Source organism: Dendropsophus ebraccatus, chromosome 1 (assembly GCF_027789765.1).
Source record: "Dendropsophus ebraccatus isolate aDenEbr1 chromosome 1, aDenEbr1.pat, whole genome shotgun sequence".
Taxonomy (NCBI): Eukaryota; Metazoa; Chordata; class Amphibia; order Anura; family Hylidae; genus Dendropsophus; species Dendropsophus ebraccatus.
In genome coordinates this window covers 154,245,102-154,261,212 of record NC_091454.1, presented here as the reverse complement: position 1 = coordinate 154,261,212, position 16,111 = coordinate 154,245,102, and the positions used below count along the sequence as shown (strand labels likewise).

General features: G+C 44.2%; 1 protein-coding gene across 5 annotated transcripts in view; it reads left to right on the top strand.

The window, feature by feature from the left end:
- LOC138779064 (neuronal acetylcholine receptor subunit alpha-7) overlaps positions 1-16,111 on the top strand; it is a 175,003-nt gene that overhangs the window by 136,507 nt on the left and 22,385 nt on the right. For 3 of the 5 annotated variants that reach the window (XM_069956557.1, XM_069956558.1, XM_069956559.1), the window contains one exon: positions 1,591-1,670. In XM_069956557.1, coding sequence (XP_069812658.1) covers positions 1,591-1,670 — 80 coding nt within the window. The remainder of the gene's footprint in view (positions 1-1,590; positions 1,671-16,111) is intronic. The other 2 variants (XM_069956560.1, XM_069956561.1) reach the window with 1 other exon arrangement.

Sequence of the window (16,111 nt, the reverse complement as noted above, 5' to 3'; positions counted from 1 at the left end):
CAAAGGACAAGAGGGCACTGCCTCCGCCTGGAGAAAAAAAGGTTCAATCTCCGGAGGCGACAAGCCTTCTTTACCATGAGAACTGTGAATCTGTGGAACAGTCTACCACAGGATCTGGTCACAGCAAAAACAGTAGAGGGCTTCAAAACAGGGCTAGACAGGTTCTTAGAGCAAAATAATATAGATGCATATGTATAGAACATATCACCCCTCCCCCTTCCCTGTATCCATCCCCTCCTTGTATATCCCCCTTCCCTGTATCCATCCCCTCCTTGTATATCCCCCTTCCCTGTATCCATCCCCTCCTTGGTTGAACTTGATGGACATGTGTCTTTTTTCAACCGTATTAACTATGTAAGTAGCTGTAGTCAAAAGTAAAAGCTTGGTGCTAGGGACACAGGAGCACTTCATCACAGTGAAGCAATAAAACAGAATTCCAGCCCCTCAAATAACTGCAAGTTCAATGTACGTTTAAGGGCAGCCATGTCCGTAAAAGGACTTTAACACCATGACAAGCTTTGACTTTTGACCATCGCTACTTCTTACTGAAGATGCTTTGGTGGTCTTTGCATACTAAGGGTATGTTCACACTGAGTAATATAAGCAGAATTCCGCAGCAGAGTTTCCTGCAGCAGAATTTCGCCTACCTCAGTGTCACACAGTGTCTATGAGATGGCCTCCGCTTCTGTCAATTCTTTGAGCAGAGAGAGGCAGGCAATCCCATAGAGACACTGAGGCAGACGGGATGCCGCTGGGGAGAGTTCCGCCGCTGAATTTTGCCGATATTACTCAGTGTGAATATACCCTAAGATGTCATTATGGAAACATTAAAACTTAAGACACCCATCAACCCGGTATCTCCGGTCACAGACACCCCTACCAAGTGTATACCAACAATCCTTCCCCTTGGAACTCTGCCAGGTCTAACATATCACATCTATCAAATAAATAGATTTTTAGAACAGTAATTACCAAGAGTAATGTAAGCCACAGTGATAGAAGCTGTATGTGAAAAAGAGGGCATTACTGTTCATTCTTGGACAGCTTTGTAGTATAGAAAAGAAGGTACTCCATGCGCCATTGTACAAAGAGCACATAAAACCTAAACTCTGTAAAGATATTGATTTCATATTACTATCAATATTGATATTGGTCTGCAGACATTTACAGATGTAATTTTGCAGTAATTATTGTCCTCAGAAAGGTAACAGCGCTCTATAACTGGATTTCACAGATGCAGCCAAAACATTGTTTCTTTTATTATGACTGTCTCTTTTTATTCTGTAAGGTCACAAGTGGGAAACAGATGAATTATTTTCTCTAGCTAAACACTTTATGCCATTGTACATGAAAAATGGTTTAATCTGACTAAATTGTATTTCTCTACAAAACACATCATTGAAAATGACAACAGAGACAGCAAATCTGTAGGTAATACAGGGTAAATGACATGCGATTATAGGTAAAGAGCGATGCTATTCACTCCCACATTTAACAAGTCTTAGATGTAAAGAGACAGCTGTGACTTGTAATATATTGATTTATAATCACTGGTAACCACTTTCTCACTCTTTCTGTTATATTTTGTAGCGCAGATGAAAGATTCGATGCTTCATTTCATACTAATGTACTAGTAAACTCTTCTGGATATTGCCAATATTTACCGCCAGGTAAGATGACAATTTTTTTTTTTTTGCCTTGGTCATTTTACGTTGTGTCCTGATCGTCTGCATGTTATTTGTTTATGGTTGCATTTTAGCTGAAATACACAATAACGCACCTTCCCTGTCTTTACCTGCATTTATAAAACATCATCTATAACACTGCTGAAATCCTTAAAGCGCAACTATAAGTAGATTATATTACACACAGTGGGATAAGATACAGAACAGCAGCAGATGTTATATTCACTTGCCCTCACAGTGCTGTCAGCCATGGGGAGAGCGTCACCTGCGTCACCAGGGGCGTAACTAGAAATGACTTGGCCCCATAGCAAACTTTTGATTGCCCCCCCCCCCACACACACACGTTCCGGGCCGTCCATTCTCCACCATCATCAGTTTTTCCACGTTTGCCAACATGCTGCTCCCACAGAAAATGGTCAGGGGGACTTGCTTTTCTCCCGTCCTGCCTTTAAGAATCCATGTCCCCATACAGTAAGATGGGTGCTTATCGAGCTTACTCTAGGAGGCTGTGAGTGGTATGTCAGGCAGGAGTACAGGTAGTGTCAGAGCATAGCCTATACAGGGAGGCCGGAGCTGCAGAAACCAGTGCAGGTCTGGCCCCTGTGATGCTCCGGGCCCTATAGCAGCAGCTATGGTTGCTACTGTGATAGTTACGCCCCTGGTGAACACTATGTGGGAGATTTATGAAAGGGTTTAAATATACACCTGGTGTAAAGTGCCCACAGCAGCCAATCACAGCTCCTGTTATATTTTACCATAGCTGAAAGCTGAGCTGTGATTGGTTGCTGTGGGCAGTTTACACTAGGTGTATATTTACACCCTTTCATAAATCTCCCCCCTATGTGTGTGGTGCTGGGAGTATAGTCCTCCACTCAGGTGACATACATGCAGTGACAGTCACCTGCTCTCACTGCAGGATGGGGGGGAAGCACCTGCTGCAGACTGATAGTGAGTGCTATATGTAATATGGAAGGACTTGTGTTGTGCTAGGAGTTGTTGTCAGTAACACTCACCCCCTGGGCTGGCTGCAGAACATATTGGAGTCATGGCCTGCATGTTCCTCCTGCTTGAAGCACTCAGCACACTGCCTGATAAAAGTCCTGGAACTTTCCGTCTCCAGCCAGCAGTGACCTGCACCAGTCCAGCACCTTCCCTGCTACTCCCACAACAGTGTGAGGGCTGCCTGTCATCTGGCCGCCTGTTATTTGTTGCTGTCAGAGAATCTGTCCCAAGCTCAGGCACAGTACAGATTTCCAGGGGAGCGGGGCAAGCAAGTAACACAGAGGCAGACACAGGGTTGAGAGGACATTCAGCTACGTGTGTGTGTGTATATATATATATATATATATATATATATATATATATATATATATATATTTATTTATTTATTTCAATTTAGCTTATTAATGTATATTGCAAAACTTCTTATCATGACCTAAGCTAACTAACATTAAATGGTCAAAATATTTTAAAGTTGCACTTTAAGCTTTCTTTATGGCATTATTAAAGGAGTTGTCCTGTGTCTATGGCTAATAGTCCTGAAAAAGAGCCCAGCGGCAGCCTGGGAGCCGGAAGCTGCTGCAGATTGGGATGGGTAAGTAGACAGCCCCGGCAGCATCATAAATTAGCCATGTACTACAGTATACATGGGGAAAACCCCTTTAAGCCCTTCACAGTCTCTTCTGATTTTTATGTCTTTCACATGATTTGACCAGACGGGTGTAAAAATAGTAAAACAGTATGATTAGAACATTGATAGTAATATGTTTTGTGAGCTAGTTTTAAATAAAATCTGTGACTAGTGATCAAAAATAAAATGTCAGCACTTCCTGGGGAGTTTCCCTGGCATTAAATACATACGGATTATGAATCGTTTAGTGGACTCTAAAATGAGGAAAATATCCTGTAATAAAAGGCTGAATCCAGAACTATGGAATTCATTGTCTATAGAGATTGTGAAGATAGCCAAGTACAGTACCTTCAGATAATGATTGGAGCAGTGGCACACATGGGTGACTTGCCGTTCCTTTCCTAAACAGCACTTGGGTCATCTGTTTAGAGATCTTGGGGTTTCCCAGCAATCTCCCCTCTGGGATATCTCTTACATTTTCTAATGATACAGCCCACATAAGTAATGTTCTATAATATAAAGGGCATATTTGATTTCAAAGACACAACAATTAGCACTATTTAACTATTCATCATGTTTGTTAGCAATAGTGAGTTAACAAACCATTTGATTTTGGAGAATGTGTGTGTGTGTGTTTGTGTGTGTGTGTCATTAGCATGGTCCCCGGCTGCTATAAACATGGTACAGAAGGGACTTGCGTTGTGAGTCCTCTCTGTAGACCCTTAACAGCACTAGGATGTCATAATGCATTAAGGGTTAAATGTCTCTTCTGAAGTTTAATTCTTTCCTCATAACTAAGATGCTATGGTGCATGTACATGTCCCACTGGTATACCAAAAGTTATGATGGGTGGAAGTCAGAATTAGAGATGAGCGAATCACTTAGAAATTCACTTCGCAAACTTAGCGAATGTTCGAGCGAATTTGTGAATATTCGCGAATTGCATCCAAGTTTTTATTAAAACAGGCAAACTATAGTAGCTACAATAGTGGGACTATTACAGAGTAGCAATTTTTTCAACAGTTGTTGCTGTGACAGTGTCACAATTTCAATTTTAAAAAATGTCAATCAACCTGTCAATCATTTAGTTTCTGCCATGGACAGTAATGGACTTGGGTGGATCGATGGCATATTATCAGTTTTCCCCCAGGAGGGCAGTGGACATTGGTAAATAAGCACCCAGTGAGTTGGGTAAGATGGACACTGTGTTCACTGTCACTTCCTATAATGCACACCCAGTACCCAGTGACTTGGTATAATGAACAACAGTCACCCAGTTACTTGGTATACTGGACAATGGCTTCACTACTCCCACAGGAAACAACCCACTATCCACCCTCCTCTCCTCTCTGTCCCTATCTCTCTGTATATTTCTCCCTGATCTAACTGCCCACTGCAACCTATTCTCCACAATAGACAGCCGGCTGGCCGTCTCCAGGAAGCCAATCACCTTTATATATTGGGTGAGGTGTGTGTGTGTGGGGGGGTTTAATGACATCACAGGGGGGGTTGCAGCTGATTGGACGGGCGCAAGGGATTATTGATAATCCCTTGCTCCCGCCAAAAGACAGCTCTGCAAGCTAACATTTGTGGCCGCAATTGCGCCCACAAATGAAAGAATCAACAGAAAGAAAATTTAACCCCTTAAGGACAGAGCCTGAAATGGCCTTAATGACAGAGACAAATTTTATGAATATGACCAGTGTCACTTTAGTCATTAATAACTTCGGGATGCTTTTACCTATCCGGCTGATTCTGAGATTGTTTTCTCGTGACATATTGTACTTTACATTTCTGGTAAATTGGAGTCGATACTCATAACAAATCTTTATGAAAAAAACCCAAATAATGTAAAAAAATGTGAAAAAATGCATTTTTCCAACTTTGAAACTTTTTTGCGTATACAGAAAGTGGTTATACCACATGAATTATATATTAAATAGCATTAGCAACATGTCTACTTTATGTTGGCAGCATTTATTAAACTATCTTTCATTTTTTTTAGACGATAGGAAGCTTAAAACATTAGCAGCAAATTTCCAAATTTTCAGTAAAATTTCAAAATCAGATATGTTTAGGGACCTGTTCAGGTTTAAAGTGTATTTGAGGGGCCTGTATGTTAGAAAGCCCCACAAAGCACCCCATTTCAGAAACTGCACCCCCCAAACTCTGCAAAAGCACATCCAGAAAGTGTTTTAACCCTTTAGGGGAGTCACAGAAATAAAAGCTAAGTGTGTAAGGAATTTGAAAATTTTAATTTTCTGTGCAGAGATTTTATTGTAATCCAATATTTTTCATAATTATAAACCTATTACCAGAGAAATGCACCCCAATAATTATTGCCTCGTTTCTGCAGTTTATAGAAATACCCCATATGTGGCCCTATTGCGCTATTTGACGCAACCACAAGCCTCAGATATAAGGGAGCGCCTAGTGAATTTCAACGCCTCCGTTATATTTGGTCATTTTTGACTGTACCACTTCAGGTTGGCAGAGGCTCTGGGGTGTCAAAACCTAAAAAACACCCCTAAAGGGACACCATTTAGAAAACTACACCCCTCAAGGAATGTAACAAGGTGTGCGGTGAGCATCTGCACCCCACAGGTGCTTCACAGATTTTCCAAACAATATGGCGTGAAAAAAGAAAAATTTATTTTTTACACTAAAACGTTGTCCTAGCCTTCAATTTTTCATTTTCTTAAAGGGATAAGAGGCAAAAAAAGACAAAAAATGTGTAGCGCAGTTTCTCCCGAGTACAGAAATACCCCACATGTGGTGATAGAGTGCCAAGGGGGTGCAGGACGAGCCTCCAAAGGGAAGGAGCGCCAATTGGCTTTTGGAAGCTGAATTTCACTGGAAAGGATTTCAAGGGCCATGTCGCATTTACAGAGCCCTCGTGCTGCCAAGACACTGGAAACCCCCCACAAGTGATTCCATTTTGGAAACTACACCCCTCAAGGAATCTAACAAGGGGTGCAGTGAGCATATGGACCCCACTGGTGACGGGCACAAATGTGGAACAATGTGACGTGAAAGGGAAAAATTTCATTTTTTCACTTTCATGGCACAAATGTGCCCGTCATCAAGGGGTCCATATCCTCACTGCACCCCTTTTTAGATTCCCTGAGGGCTGCAGTTTCCAGAATGGGGTCACTTGTGGGGGGTTTCCAGTGTTTTGGCAGCACGAGGGCTCTGTAAATGCGACATGGCGTTCATCATCCATTCTAGCCAAATCCAACCTCCAAAATCCAAATGGCGCTCCTTCCCTTCGGAGGCTTGCCCTGCGCCAACATGGCGCTTTATGTCCACATGTGGGGTATTTACGGACTCAGGGGAAATTGCTCTACACATATTGTGTGTTTTTTTCTCTTTTAACCGCTTGTGAAAATGATAAATTCAAGGCTAAACCAACATTATAGTGTAAAAAATGTAATATTTCATTTTCACGCCACATTGTTCCACATTTGTGCCCGTCACCAGTGGGGTCCATATGCTCACTACACCCCTTGTTACATTCCTTGAGGGGTGTAGTTTCCATAATGGGATCACTTGTGGGGGGTTTCAACTGTCTTGGCAACACAGAGGCCTTTTGAATGCAACATGGCCCCTCAAAATCCATTCCATCCAAATCCAGCCTTCAAAAACGAAATGGTGCTCCTTCCCTTCGGAGGCTTGCCCTGCACCCGCATGGTGCTTTATGTCCACATGTGGGGTATTTACGGACTCGGGGGAAATTGCGCTACACATTTTGTTTTTTTTCTCCTCTTTTAACCCCTTGTGAAAATGATATATTCAAGGCTAAACCAACATTATAGTGTAAAAAATTTAATATTTCATTTTCACGCCACATTGTTCCACATTTGTGTCCGTCACCAGTGGGGTCCATATGCTCACTACACCCCTTGTTACATTCCTTGAGGGGTGCAGTTTCCATAATGGGGTCACTTGTGGGGGGTTTCAACTGTCTTGGCAACACAGGGGCCTTTTGAATGCAACATGGCCCCTCGAAATCCATTCCATCCAAATCCAGCCTTCAAAAACCAAATGGCGCTTCTTCCCTTCGGAGGCTTACCCTGCACCCGCATGGCGCTTTATGTCCACATGTGGGGTATTTCCGTACTCAGGGGAAATTGCTCTACACATTAAATGTTTTTTTTTATCTTTTAACCCCTTGTGAAAATGAAAAAACATGACAAGATTAATGATTTAGAGTAAAAATTTTACAAAAATTACACTAAATGTTGGTCTAGCCTTGATTTTTTTCCATTTCCACAAGGGGTTAAAAAAGAAAATGAACACAAAACGTGTAGGGTAGTGTCCCCTGAGTACGAAAATACCCCACATGTGGGCATAATGTGCCATATGGGCACAGGGCAAGTCACCAAAGGGACAGAGCGCCATTTAGAGGCTGGAATGGAGGATGGAGGCCATGTCGCAATTACAAAGCTCCTGTGCTGCCAGGACAGTAGAAACCCCCGACAAGTGACCCCATTCTGGAAACTACACCCCATAAGGAATCTAACAAGGGGTGCAGTGAGCATATGGACCCCACTGGTGACGGGCACTTACGTAGAACATGTGCCGAGAAAATAAAAAATACAATTTTTTTCATTTTCACGTCCCAAATGTGGCCGTCACCAGGGGCCATATACCCGCTGCCCCACTTGTTAGATTCCTTATGGGGTGTAGTTTCCAGAATGGGGTCACTTGTGGGGGGTTTCTACTGTCCTGGCCGCACAGAGGCTTTGTAATTGTAACATGGCATCCTCTAATGGGAATGGCAGCCATGCCTACTTAGCTGGGGAAAAGGGACAATTCTAATTTATTTGGGGGTATTAGGCCAATTATTAGTTTATAAGGTTGGAAAGGACAGGTGTCTATCAAATTCAACCTGTGTTGATCCAGAGGAAGGTAAAAAACCCTCGTAAGGCAGACGACAGTAGCCTCATCACAGGGGAAAAATTCCTTCCCGACTCCATAATGGCGATCAGAATAATCCCCGGATCAACGTGACCCCTGAAATAGGAATAAGGGACAGAATTTAGATAATGTAGAACCCCAGTGACGTGTGGTGCGTCTTGGAGCGATCCAGTATGCAGAGGTCGGGGCGATCAGGACAGGTGTCACACGGGAAAATGGTGTCCTTCCTGATCCCCCTGTTACACCACACTCTGCACTTCTTCTGGGGTCTCCCGTTCTCCAGTGTGGGGGACGTCACCTGGAAAATGTTGTCCTGATGCGATACGGGGTCCTTCATATCCAGAAGCGCTGGGTCCGCTCTATGGCTGCTAAATATTAGGGCGCTATTACTACTTCTGATATGTTCGGATGGTGCCGCAAGCTACAGGGCAGCGAGGGACCAGAAGAGGGGGTGCTGGTATAAAAGTTATCCCCGTACAGGTGGTAACCTTTATCCAGCAGTGGGAAGATCAGTTCCCGGACGATCTTCCCACTTGTTCCGAGGATGGGGGGGGGAGGGGGCATCTGGGGGCTGGATTCGGGTGTCCCTTCCTACATACACTCTAAGGGTACATGCACACTGCGGAATCGCGACAGATAACCCTTCGTGCATTCCGCAGTTGGCACCCGCCGGCGGACTGATGCAGGCGCACGTCTCTGTCCGTGTCATAGACTCCATTCTATGCACGGACGGATTCCGCTCTCCGTCCAACGTGTTCATTCTTTGGATGGACGATGGAATCCGCCTGTGCATAACATGGAGTCTATGACACGGGTGGAGCCGCGCGCCCGCATCAGTCCGCCGGCGGGTGCCAGCTGTGGAATGCACAAAGGGTTATCCTTCGCCATTCCGCAGTGTGCACGCACCCTAAATCTGTAAGAGTACCCAGAGGTACGCTCACACAGTTTGTAGAATTTCACACCATACCGTGATCTCTTATTGGGACGGTACTGGCGGAAAAGACGTGTCTGGGGGGCAGCATACGCTACGCTACCCCCAGACACGTCACTGGATGATGAGGATGATGAGGATGAATGGAGGAAAGAAGGATCCCCCATTCATCCTCACTGGCTGTTTCGGTGTCGGAGGCAATAACGTATCCCTCTGACGCCGAAAACACCCTGGGGGCCATCTTTATACGGGGATTAGTATATGGGGTATGTAGTGGTGTAGTGTCAAACTTTATTCAATGTAGTGTGGTGTAATGTAGTGTTTTTTACGTGTTTTTTTACAGTAAGTATAAAAAAAAAACCTACGCCAACAAACGAGTCGCTGATAAATGCCGCACTTATGTGCGGCACTTATTAGCAGACTGTGGCAGTAGAATATAGAAAAAAAACACCCTACGCCAAAAAGGAGGAGTTGCTGATTAGCAGCGCACTTTCGTGCGATGCTGATCAACACTCAGCGGCGATAGGGTGCGGAAAATACAAAAAAAAAAAAATTGAAAAAAAAAAAAAAAAAAAAAATTCTACATTCTGAACATCCCTGTAGCTGCTGATAAGTGTATTACACATATCAGCCGCTAGAGGGCAGCAGAGCGCAAAATACGGAAAGAGCCGACGCTGGAGCCGAAAATAGCCGAGAGAAGCCGAACGTGACGTCACGGAAGAAGCCGAAGACCCGAATGAAGACGAGGATGCCGCGAACCCGGAAGACGCCGATCAGGAGCCCGGGACAGGTGAGTAATGTACAAATACCTGCTCTGGACCCCTCGGCTACCTAGCTGAGGGGTCCAGGGCAGGTATTTACTATTTTGTGGGACTCTGATCGCCGTGCCACCGGCCCGATCGCCGTGAACGGCCAGCCGGCCGTTCACGGCGATCGGGCCGGTGGCACGGCGATCACCATTACTTTTTACAGTAATGGCGGTCGGTGCCGTCCTCGGACAGCACCGACCGCCATTTTTTTCCGGGTCATCGGGTTGCCGATGACCCGGAAAGGTTCCGATCGCCGCTATTGGCTGATCTGAATTGATCAGCCTATAGCGGCGATCGTAAGCACGGGAGGTGTTAACCACCCCCCGTGCCGTGAAGCTAAGATGGCCTGCTATGATTTATAGCAGGCTATCTTCCCCGACCGCTGTGTGTGAACACGCAGCGATCGGGGAAACATCGGGCGTAAATTTACGCCCTGATGCGCCAAGTACCAGGGCGCGAGGGCGTAAGTTTACGCCCGATGTCGTTAAGGGGTTAATGCCTGATTCTCAGTGAATCGGGATTCCTTAGATTCCCTTTACTTATCTATAGTCAGAATATTCAGACCCTCACCATTTGTAAGAACCAGCGGGGTGAGACATCTGGCCGAGCACTTCTCTCCCTGCCTTGCTGTAGGAGATGGTCCCATAGACTTCTATGGATGTCTGTCTCCTGTTAGAGCAGGGCGATAACATGCTAAATGAGTGCTGCACTGAACTTTTTTCAGCAGTTGAACATGCAATATTTAGCAATTGAACATGGTTCAGTTTTAACTTTTGAGTTAACCATAGACAGTGTCAATTTTTCATTCCATTTGGATCTTTATGAAGTAATCTGTTGAGAGTTGTTGGGGTCAGGAGTAGTGTGTGTGAAGGTCACAAAATGAACACAATAAGATTTTTTTAAAGTAATGCTTCTGTTTCTGTCTAGCAATTTTGTGAAATCACTTGAATGACTAGAAAACAACTTATAGTATTTCAGATATAATGTTATTTTTAGAGTTTCAGTGGTTGATTACCCAACAGGAAAGCATAGAAGAATTGTGATGTCTCTATCTCTGTAAAAAAAAACAACTTTTAGAAAGCAGTGTAAAAATGGGATGTTTTTAAGTATTGGTACAGTGTTTTCTTCTAATATATAAAAAGAATATTTTCTCCTAGTCACATTTACATCAAAGGCAATATTAGCTGATAGTATATGCATAGAACCGTGCCACATCTGTGGGGGATTTTTAATTGTTTCTCTGCTGAATTCATTATGATTATTCCAAATCTCCAGTAAGAATAATTCCCAGTGTAAAGAAACTGCACAAATACAATTAGGTCATGTTCACACATGGCAAGAACATCGGCTGCTGTTTGACCTAGCCGGATGAACATCACTTTATTTGAGTTGGAATGCAAGTGCTTTCGGTAGTGCCCGCGCTCTAATTTGCCAAAGAGCACAGTGTAAAGTATGTCCGGGAGCCGTACTTTACACTGTGAGCACGATGAGTCTTGTATGGCCACTGTTCACTGACTAGCGGCCTCACAAAATAGACCTTTCAATTATTTTGTGCGGCTGCTGAGAACACCGGCCAAAGTGTATACACCGGCCGTTTTTCCATACATATGAATGAGATTCCACGCTGTCAATAAACAGCGACCATTGTTGCAATCTGCAAAAACGGACGTTGTTTATTGTAAAGACACAGCGTGTGAACATAGTCTTAAAGAGGACCTGTCACCCCCCGTACCGGGGTGACAGGCTCCCGACCCCTGTTAGATCCCCCTATACTCACGTGATCCCACCGGGTCCCGCTTCCTGAGCCGGTCGTGTCACGGAGATATCAGCGCCCGAAGCCCGGCGTGCGCGCTGAGAGATGAGTCTGATGCCCATAGAGAATGACGGAGCATCGGACTCCCCATTCATTCTTTATGGGCATCTGACTCTGCTGTCAGCGCGCGCGCCGGGCCTCGGGCGCTGATATCTCCGTGACCCGACCGGCTCAGGAAGCGGGACCCGGTGGGATCACGTGAGTATAGGGGGATCGAACAGGGGGTCGGGAGACCCTTACAGGTCTCCTTTAACCTGTAATATTATGAGGGTCCCATGGCAGTCACTATAAAGGAAAATATTGTATATGGCCATTAATATGATGACTTATGATTGTTCTAATTCTAACTTAGACATCTCTGAAAGCAAGGAATACATACAAACTTTTACTTTTCATCCTTAAGGATGAAAGAACAAAATTAAAGACACTATAGCAAAATGAAAAGTAGGTCTCCACCTGGAATAAATACAAGAATGTAATTAGGGAGGACACTATTTACAACCACAGGCAAATTATAGAATCACCACTAGAGATCCTATGAACTGAGGTTCGTTACAAACTTTACAAAAGGTTCGGCTTACTAATTTTGCTAATTTCTTAAAAAATTTGTAAAGATAATGGCCCCACAATTTATTACACAAAAAAAAAAAAAAAAGCTTATGCTAACCTGTCTGCACTCCCCCATTGTCCCCCTACAGCTCCAGCCATCTCCAGTCTGCTAAGCCAATCACTAACTGAGACGGGACAGCACCATTGCCAGTGATTGGCTGAGTGGGCTTTCACTCCCAAGTCAAGAGTCACAGCCAGCTCAGCCAAACACTTGCCATGGTGCCGTCGCATCTCAGTCAGTGAGTGATTAGCTGAATAGGCTGTCACCGTCATCTCGGAAGTAAAAGCCCGTAAACACGATCACTGAATGAGAAGGGGCAACAATGCAGCTAATGATTCGCTGAGTGGGCTTTTATTCCTGAGACGAGAGTGACAGCCCGCTCAACCAATTATTGGTCTCAGTGATGTCCCATTTCAGTCAGTGATTGGCTGGAGGTGGCAGGCTGGAGGGGGCTGCTGTGGACACTGGAGACCATCTGCCCTCTTATATATACTGTGCCCTATCTGCCCTCTCATATACACTGTGCCCCCTTCTGCCCCTTCATGTGGCATGCAAGTCTGTAATAAATGTTTCTCAAATTGTGACTCCCGTGCTGTTGCAAAAGTACAACTCCAATCATGAACAGTCAGTGGGACATGAAGGACAGAAGAGCAAGAGGCAGGACAGGGAGCAGGGGGCTTCTTGGTTCCTGCCAGGACTCTATTCAGTTTTATCAGCGATTGCTGACTTAATTGAATATGAAGAGAGAACATGTCTCCTGAACTGGCTGTCATCACAGCTGATTCAGGAGAACTGCAGAGTAACAAGATGTGGCCTGGCAGTGACAGGATGTGGCCCAGCGGGCCCAACAAGTGTATGGGCCCCGTCGCTGTGGGGACCGATGTGATCCCTATAGCTACAACACTATGGGCAGGTAAGTAAGTATTGATGGGCAAAATGGATTGAACTGCACTAAAACAGCTTAATGCCTGCAATTGTTTAGCTGTTTTCATTTGGTTTGTAAGAGGAAAAATTTATGGAATCTCAATGTTAAAGAAAAAAAAAATTAGCAAAATAAAAAAAAATCATAGCACTTTGCTTCTTCTCTTAAGACTTTTATTATGGCCTGAGAGCTGTGAGGCATGGATTTAAAAGAAGTAGTGACACAATAAAAAGTCTGCCAAAGACTTCAAATACAAAGACTTTAAATAGAAACCGAGAATGATACCATTAATTTCTTGAATATCACTAGTTAATCCTTTTTTACTCTAATTTAAAACAAACTCTCCTCCTTTCTAAAAGGTAAGTGTCATGCTTGTGTCTGTTTTGAACACAGTGCAATCCTCAGCTTGTGGTATACAGCCGAGACAAAACCTTTAGTTATATTTATATTTACTTCTCTGATTACTGCTCTATTCCTTCTACCTCCAAAATGGATTTTCTTACCACACCCATCTCTTCCCTGCTCATTCCCTTTGGCCACTTAACAGTTAACCTTTATTTTGCTTTTGCTTGACACTCTGCCTTTTCACTTATCCCTCACTTTTTTTTGGTAAATCAAGATTTATTGAAAGACCAGTATCATACATCAAAACAAATAATGCAGTGTGCAGAAGATTAAGGAAAAAAGTCTCACAGTATAACAAAAATTGACAATAATCCATTAAGGAATAGGAGACCTAAGTAAACAACACCGTATTTCACCATATGCACAACAGTATCTCATTAAAGTAAAGTAGCAATCATACAAAAGAAGGCACTAACTAACACAAGGGGGCGAGGGGCTAAGGGAGGGGGGAGAAGAAGAAGAGAAAGAAAGCGCTACGGAAACAACAGGAAACCTAAAAGAGAGAAAAAAAAAAATAATTAAATAAGGCTAGCGCCAGTGCTGTGAAACAAAGGTCGCAACGCCACCTGAGTCACTGAAAACGTCCCAACAGAACTACATCTTATTAAACAGGGCTTTGTCGCGCTCAGTGTGAGCTGAAAGGTCCTCCATACGCTTTATATCCAGGAGACAGTCCAAGAACGGGGTGACGTTGATTTCCACTTACGTGGGATCGCCTGTCTGGCGGTGTGTAGAAAGTGGCGAAGAAGGCCCTCAGAGAGTCCACTGGGGAAGACAACAAGGCTAAGCCCATGCAGGGGCAAACAGTGTCAGAGCTTACTTTGTTATACTTAGCAAAGACAGAAGTCCATAAATTGGAAATCTCCGGGCAGGACCACCAGAAATGCTCTAGGCTTCCCTCTCCAACACCACACCTCCAACACACAGGGTCTACAGAGGGGAACAATCTGTGGAGTCTCTCAGGATAACAATACCAACGTGACAGAATCTTAAAATTATTTTCTTGAGTATAACTAGAGAGGGACTATTTATGAACCAGACTTAAAATCGAATTCCATTCTACATCTGAAAGCTGTCTCCCCAGTCCTCTTTTCCATTTGGCAATATACGCAGGCATATAAGCATTGTCTTTAATATCCAAAAAGAGAGCATATAATAAAGACACTGCGTGTCTTGGATGGGCAGATGCAGCACATAGTTTTTTTAAAACTGTCAGCTCCTCCATGACACCCCAGCTGTCTTTAACAGTGAGGAAGAGATCTCTGAGTTGGTCATAGGTCAACCACTCCTTGGGTTGTAGCACAGCTGCTTTGATCAAATCAGTGAAGGGGCGCACTCCCTTACTGATGCACAGATGGCGGCCCTGTCACCTAAACACCGTAATCAGTCTGCCAAGTCAGGAGGAATAGCACTGTACTCCAGTAAGGGGGTCAAAGGGCCCGGCCAGGACCACAACTTAAGTGTCTTGACCATGGTATCACTGAAAGACAACAACACCCTAATAAGGGCCGGAAGATTACCTAAAGCAGGTCTAGTCCCAGGTTCCTTCCACAGGAGAGCAAGAAGGGGGTGGACAGACAGGTCTTCAAGCAAGGATACCCACTGTTTAGTGTGTTTAGAGTGGATCAGATCAAGCATACAGGAGCCCAACACAGCTTGGTGAAAAACTCTAAAGTCAAGCAGGCCTGTACCTCCCCTTAATTTGGGCCTGGTGATCAGAGGCGGGCCCTTTTATTGCCTCTGATAAATTTGTTTAGTATAGATTTTAGCTTTCGCAGGAATGGGCCTATGGGTACCATCGGCAGAGTCTGAAAATAATAAAGGACCCTTGGCAGTACATCCATCTTGATCGCTGCCAGGCAACCAAACCAAGAGGGGTTAAGGCGCCAGTCTTCCAGATCCTTTTCAAGAGTTTTTAGTAGCGGGGCAGAATTTACCACATACAAAGAGCTTATATCTGGAGGTAGATTAACCCCCAAATACTTAAGGAAGGAGAGCTGCCATTTGAAGGGAAAGTTCGATCTCAAATGGGACACAACCGGGCTAGGCAGGGAAACATAAAGTAGCTCAGATGTTGTGGTGTTAATTTTGAAATTGCTGAACTCCCCATAACGTTGAATTTCATCCATAATGTTCGGGAGGCTTATTAGCGGTTGAGAGATATATAAAAGAACATCGTTCGCATACATAGCGATTTTCTGGGGCCAACCACACACTACAGGGCCTTTAATAGACTCATTGTTCCTGATGGCTTCAGCCAGAAATTCCATAACTAAAATATATAACAGGGGGGAAAGGGGGCATAACTGCCGTGTCCCATTTGAGATCGCGAAGGGGTCAGAGAGCACCCCATTAACCCTAACCTGAGCTGACGGACCCTTATAAA